The following is a 7,367-nucleotide window of genomic DNA, read 5'->3' on the forward strand; positions in this document are numbered from 1 at the left end:
AAAAGAATTGTTGCCACCTGAAACATATTAAACACTGCAATAATGATCCAATCATAGGCTCTTAAGTATCTGTTTATTTAAATCCAAATGGCAATTTTTTTTATTTATTTATTTTTTGGCCAGGCAGTGTATTTATGTCCTTTTATTACCATAAATCTCCACTTTCACTTTCACATCTGAAAGTCACATGTGGCACCTGTTTAGTTTCATTTTCACATCTGAAAGTGAATATTTATAGACCCCGTTTCCACCTGGTATTAAGATGCGCTTCGGGTGATCTGATCACATGTGGTCAGCCCTAAATACAGGTCTAAACAGGGTCTAAAACGTTTTGTGATCGGATCATAAAAGCCACATATAGGAATGTGGTCAAAAATGCATGCGTCAACACTGCATTTGAAGTGTAAATGCTAATCCATCCTGTATGCGTCCCAGCAGCAGTGAAGCTCCACCCCTCACCTGTCAATCAACTGCTGCACTAAAACAAATTTAAACTTTGCTATTTACAAGAGGCTTCAAAAGGAAATAACCGTCCTATTGGGAAATTTTAAAAAGCGGATACATACACAATCACAATGACAAGCAGGAACACCTGAAGCTCTTTTAATACAGGTAACCCAGTAAATAATGGATAATTCTGCTTGGCATGTTGCGTTTGTGCTTAGATGAAATTTCAACAGCGCGCCATTTTATTTATTTTTCAGTCTTTTCTGACTTTGTTACGCTTTATTATCATGCAGTAACACTGACATAGTGATTGTATGTCATCATGAAACAGAGACCCTCCCCTCCAAATACAAACACAAGTGGTCAAGGGAGATTTAAGTGACCAGGTGTAAACAGCGATGTGTCTCACCTGACCACATGTGATCGGATCACCCGATATGCATCTTAATAACAGGTGGAAATGACATAATAGTAATTTTTAGGATTTAAATATTGATCAGTTTCTCACCCACACCTATCATATCACTTCTGAAGATGTGGATTTAACCACTGGAGTCTTATAGATTATTTTTATGCTGCTTTTATTGGCTTTTTGGACCTTCAGATTTCTGGTCACCACACACTTACAGAGCTGAAACATTTTTTACAAAAATCTTTGTGTTCTGCAAAAGAAAGGAAGGCATACACATGCGGGATGGCATGAGGGTGAGTAAATGATTTTTGGGTTAACTATCCCTTTAATAAAGTTCAATGTTGCGGAGAGACAATATGCCTGATGTCCTTATGACCCACATAATCCATAGACACCAAGCTTATGATTTAAGCTTATGATTTTTTTCAACCATTTACATGCACCTATCAGCCACAACATTAAAACCACCTGCCTAATATTGTGTAGGTCCCCCTCGTGCCACCAAAGCAGCTCTGACCCGCTGAGGCCTGGACTCCACAAGACCTCTGAAGGTGTGCTGTGGTATCTGGCGCCAAGACGTTAGCAGCAGATTCTTTAAGTCCAATAAGTTGCGAGGTGGGGCCTCCGTGGATCGGACTTGTTGGTCCACCACATCCCATAGATGCTCAATCGGATTGAGATCTGGGGAATTTGGAGGCCAAGTCAACACCTTCAACACACTCTTTGTAATGGTCCTCAAACCATTCCTGAACAATTTTTGCAGTGTGGCAGGGCGCGTTATCCTGCTGAAAGAGGCCACTGCCATCAGGGAATACCGCTGCCATGGAGGGGTGTACGTGGTCTGGAACAATCTTTAGGTAGGTGGTACGTGTCAAAGTAACATCCACATGAATGCCAGGACCCAAAGTTTTCCAGCAGAACATTGCCCAGAGCATCACACTGCCGGCCTGCCTTCTTCCCATAGTGCATTCTGCTGCCATCTCTTCCCCAGGTAAATGATGCACAAGCACCCAGCCATCCACATTATCTAAAAGAAAACATGATTCATCAGACCAGGCCACCTTCTTCCATTGCTCCATGGTCCAGTTCTTACATTCACGTGTCCATTGTAGGTGCTTTCAGCGGTGGACAGGGGTCAGCATGGGCACTCTGACTGGTCTGCGGCTATGCAGCCCCATACGCAGCAAGCTGTGATGAATTGTTCTCTGACACCTTTCTATCATGGCCAGCATTATGTTTTTCAGCAATTTGTGCAACAGTTCTTCTGTAGGATCAGACCAGATGGGCTAGCCTTCGCTCCCCACGCACATCAATGAGCCTTGGGCGCCCATGACCCTGTCGCCGGTTCACCGGTTGTCCTTCCTTGGACCACTTTTGGTAGGTACTAACCACTGCATACCAGGAACACCCGGCCTGCCGTTTTGGAGATGCTCTGACCCAGTCGTCTAGCCATCACAATTTGGCCCTTGTCAGAGTCGCTCAGATCCTTACGCTTGTCCATTTTTCCTGCTTCCAACACATGAAATTCAAGAACTGACTGTTCACTTGCTGCCTAATATATCCCACCCCTTGACAGGTGCCATTGTAACGAGATAATAAATGTTATTCACTTCACCTGTCAGGGGTTTTCATGTTTTCATTTTCATGTATGGTTGAAAAGTTACAGGCAAAGTGATGGAAATTGCTGAAGCCGTGTGGCTGTAAGCAGAGCATGTGGCAGAGACTGCCCTCTTTGTGCATTCGGCCCTGGCGGCCAATATGCCATAAGGAACCCTGTGAAGAGGAAAAGCTTAGCACTCTGTATTCCCAAGCGGTCTACCATCCAAGTCTAACAGAGTCAGGCCCACTTAGTTTCCGAGATCAGTGCCATGTATCACAAAAAAAGCTGAACAAATTCTGGATTCCAGGATTGGTTTTAGTTTGACAAAACTCAACAAATCCAGTCAGGCTTCATTAGGGTTAAGTGGTATCAAGACACACGTTACCAACTTTTTCTATCAATTCAGAGTTTGATCCCGAGGTTATGATTAGTTCACAAGCGCGATCTCGTGTGAGACAGCGTGAGTCACATCTCGCGAAAGAGTAAGCGTGATTTTCTTCCCGCTGAAGATGTTTATGAAAATTATGATAAATTATAAGAATTTAACAGTTATAACACAGCACAAGAGGACGTTAAAAAATATATGATCAATCAAAACACATTTACACAATGAATCATGAATAATTATAATACATTCACACAGCACAGTGTCATGGAATGCAGAGGCAGGACCCAATAGCAGATTTAAAAAGAAAAAAAAGAATTTATTGAATACAAAAAATAAAGGGAAGAAAAACACAAACTCCCACAAGGGGGAAAAACAACATAAACAATCTCGAAGGAGAAAAATACAAAGTAAATAATCCAGGTTGGGCAGGGGAAACAGGGAACAGGACCGACCGGACTGGAAAACAGGAACCAGGGAAAGAACAAGATCGACTGGCAGGACCGACAAGGGAGAACAAACAAGACTGGAAACAAGATGAACTGGCACCAGACAGCAAACACGAGGAGACTAAAATAGGTAGAGAAATCAACAGGTTAACAAGACAGGGCAGGTTTGACTAATAAACTAATAATGGGCAAACAAGGAGGTATGATGTAAAACAGAGAGACACGCGGCGATACAGAAACAAAACAAAGCCACATGCTCTCACAAGAAAACAAAACACCTGAAATGGCATGAGCGCACATCGCCAAGATAATGAGGCAATATACGGCCATGCCAACTGACAAACAAGATGAGGGAATGCGTAGCAACACCAAACAAAGCGATGCCACGCATTCTCACACTAAACGAAACTTGAGCGTACATCGCGAGGCAAACGCCACGTGATGCATGCAGCAGATGACAAAAACAAGACAGGACACCTGTGCAATAGTTTGCCCAAACCCAACACCTTAGACCGAAGTGACCGAACCGCCACACAATATGAAGACAGCTTGCGACCCGGGCGTGCAACGCAACGCAAGCGCGAGGTGCACCCGTGTTCACGAGAGACAGACAAACTTTTGATGCGAGTGCATGTTGCCAAGATGAGAATAAGTGCGATGCACCCACGTCAGCAACAGACAGACATGGAGCACGAGTGTCTGGATACCAACACAGACCAAAACCGAACCAGACAGGAAGGCAGGATCCAGACAATGTGCTCCCAACATGAAACAAGTCAGACCGAAGAGCGCACAGCAGGGAATACAACCGAAATGTGTGCTCACAAAAAGACAGGCAATGAAACACAAGACAGACAATGGACAATAATGCCATGGTCCTGTCAGACAAAAACCCAGACTGACAGAGTGACAGGACCGTGACACACAGAGGATCACTAGTAAATGATAAAGAATTTAAAGGCATTTACACAGCAAGTAGAAACATTGCCGCTGCTGCTAGGGCACGAAAAAAAATTCTGAATGTGATGAAAATATGTGCAACCTCGTTATCTCAACAGCTTGACAGATTATATCAGAAAATCAATGTAATGGGGGGGGGCGTTAAAATGGGAAAGGAGGAGGCAGGAACCGGACGAACCATCAAAGTAATATTTAATGAAAACTTAAACAAAAAGACACAAACATAAACACACACAGCAGTTACATGTGGCTCTCTCTCTCCCGAACTGCCGCATCTGTCTCGTCTTTATCTCTCTCCTCGGCTGATTAGCCCGATTGGGGGCCGGGTGTGCGCACTCACGGCCTGGCCCCACCCTCCTCCTCGTCACAATCAATCATCTCCTTGAGTCCATTTTAATAATTATTAGTTATTGATCCCAATCTAGAGTAAAACTTTAAACCATCAATATAACTTAAAAAAAAAAAAAAAAAAATTTATGCCTGAAACTGGCTGGTCCATAATGCACATCTCCACAATCTGTTCCAATCCACGGAACAGGAGAAGCAGGATCACACTTGGAACACTGAATCTTTTGATGATGGCATCGATTTTTTTCATTCTGTCATTGACTGCCCATCTACTGGGAACTATAAAATACTTTGAAGAGAGAAACTATTATTATTATTATTATTTTTTTTTTCAAAAGAGAAAACTCTGCGGTGTTTACTTCCCACTCAAACGCCAGGAATCAGATGAGAGCATTAAGTTGTTGTACACAAAGACAAATCCCAGCACTACTTCAAGCAAATCCTCCTCATTAAATCCCTATAATGAACTTTCTGATTCAGGGTCACAACATTCACACACCCGCCCACCCTCTTTCAACTGTGTCTCTCTCACTCTTCTCTCTCTCTCTCTGAATGGTGGATATGATATAATGTGAAAGCATTTCCTGCACTGGCCAATTAATGAAAGCTGACTGAGTGATCCCAAAAAGCCATTAGAAACACAGGGTGTGTCTATGTGTCTGAAATCGGTCTGTAGGCTATTGATCATATTTTGCTAATCAGATTAAGGCAATGTTCCAGCCATCAAACCCCCCATTTACTTGCAACCAAAGGCCAGACACCACTATCAGTAGTACCCTGTATTATTCCTCTCTTCTACCACATGGATGCTATACTCACACTTGAGATGTTGAGTGAGTTTGAGGCAGTTTACAGCCTGATTAGGGTCAAAAGGGTACACCACGTGGTTTATACATGTGTCACAGTACTTATGAACACATACAAGACATTCTTACCTTATTAGAGTATGGCGGCCTGGCAAGGTTTATCCCGTCCCTGATGAGTTTATCCCTGATCATTATCTTCAGTTTCAGTTTGGGGTAGATCTCCAGTTCCTTCCGGTTCCCCAGCGTCAGATTCCTAGGTCCCCCCATGTACCCCACAGTGCGCCCGTCTCTGTCGCTACTCTGTTGAGTCCATGACCTGGAGCCCCGCAGCTTGGACTCGTATTGCTCTGCAATGCGACTCGTGTACCTAGGTGAGACCGGGGTCATCGGCTCCAGGGTGAAATAAAGCCCATTTGCAGTCTCCTTGTCGTCATCTTTTAACCTCTGCACAGCGTCGTGAATGCGCTGTCGGTGGTGCGGTATGAAAACTCCTATGGCGTCCAAGTCTGGGTCTCCGATCTGTTTGCAAACTTCCAAGTCGTCGTATCCGTTATCCACAAAAGCCTCGACATATTGACAAAGTTGAAGGGTTTTCAGCCATTCGTAAACGATGTTGGGTCCGTTGGTCATCATTTTGGATGGAGTGCAAAGCTCAGATCTGTAAAAGCGTGTTTACCTTTTTGGGCAGGTGACTCACCCAGCGCGTGCTTTATGTAAATATTTCCATCAAAACGTCAAGCTCATCTTTCACTTCTCACTGGCGTTTTGATAGTAGGGCGGTTTGAATGCGTTTAAACATTCCAAACAAATTCCAAATCCTTTCGTTTATGGAGATAATCTTGTCAAGATAGAGATACACGAATAAAAAAATAGCCGGCAGTCTGATCGTTTATTAATACCGCCAATGTCCAGACTATTCAACAGACCATTCGTTCAACTTGGCATTGACAGTTTACATTGAATAAACCAACAGACCTCTTTCGCCACGTTTAAATTGACATTCACCGGGAGCGCTTTCCTCCTGTTGGCCTCAAACGTGGCAGTTCTGATAACCATCCATAAAGACTACATTTGCTCCCTGTCTATTTCTACTGTTCCTGCAGAAATGCCAAGAGTAAACGTGAATATTACGCACCACGTGGATTTCGAAACGGTCTTCGCGCTCCTCTCACGAGCATCAGTCCCTTGTCTCTGTCAGTGCGGCTCGAAGCCAACTCTTTTCCTCTCCGAAGACAAATTAAACCGCGTCTCTCCGGGTTTGGAGACGAGCACATGTGGTTTCATGAGTTCTAGCCACTATTTGCTGAGCAGTCTAATCGCGTTGGCGGCGCAAAAGATCGGTTTTAGTCAACGGAGCGACGATTGGTGTCGGCACGCACGCGCTGTCAAACTGTCAGTTTGTTAGAGTTTGAGGCAAGTCGCTGCAAAATGCGAAACGCTGGGCTGGTGTTTCTTAAAATAAATATGTATAAATGGAATCCGTCTCGGTGTAATCCAAAACTATGTGAAATTTTTTTTTTTTTTTTTTTTTTTTTGCAAAGCTGAGGCAGGTAAAGGTGCGAGCGAGCTGTGGTCTTGAGGTAACGGACAGGCTGGCATCTCCTGTCAGTCTCGCGCAGAAGCGCGTGCCTCTGTGCTGATCTTGCGCTATAAGAGGATTTAAATCAGGAGCACTGGCATGTGTGCTGCCCAATATTTTACAGTCTCGTGGTGCCCCCTGCCTTAAAATCAGGCGAAATGACTTATTTTGGGCTTAAAAAAAAGTATTTGCTCTCAATGAACATTGTCATTGCTTTGAGAACCAAGTTTTAAAGGGATAGTTCACCCAAAAATGAAAATTCTTTCATCATTTACTTGCCCTCATGCCATCCTAGATGTGTATGACTTAATTTCTTCTACAGAACACAAACGAAGATTTTTAGAAGAATATCTCAGCTCTGTAAATCCACACAATGCAAGT

The 7,367-nt window shown here is 43.6% G+C and overlaps 1 protein-coding gene across 5 annotated transcripts in view; it reads right to left on the reverse strand.

The window, feature by feature from the left end:
- LOC127456705 (SAM and SH3 domain-containing protein 1-like) overlaps positions 1–7,027 on the reverse strand; it is a 379,637-nt gene extending 372,610 nt beyond the window's left edge. For all 5 annotated transcript variants that reach the window (XM_051725203.1, XM_051725209.1, XM_051725206.1 and 2 more), the window contains exon 1: positions 5,537–7,027. In XM_051725203.1, coding sequence (XP_051581163.1) covers positions 5,537–6,040 — 504 coding nt within the window. In that variant the 5' untranslated portion in view covers positions 6,041–7,027. The remainder of the gene's footprint in view (positions 1–5,536) is intronic.
- Between the last annotated feature and the right edge of the window lie 340 nt (positions 7,028–7,367).

Source organism: Myxocyprinus asiaticus, chromosome 19, assembly GCF_019703515.2.
Source record: "Myxocyprinus asiaticus isolate MX2 ecotype Aquarium Trade chromosome 19, UBuf_Myxa_2, whole genome shotgun sequence".
In the NCBI taxonomy this organism is placed as follows: domain Eukaryota; kingdom Metazoa; phylum Chordata; class Actinopteri; order Cypriniformes; family Catostomidae; genus Myxocyprinus; species Myxocyprinus asiaticus.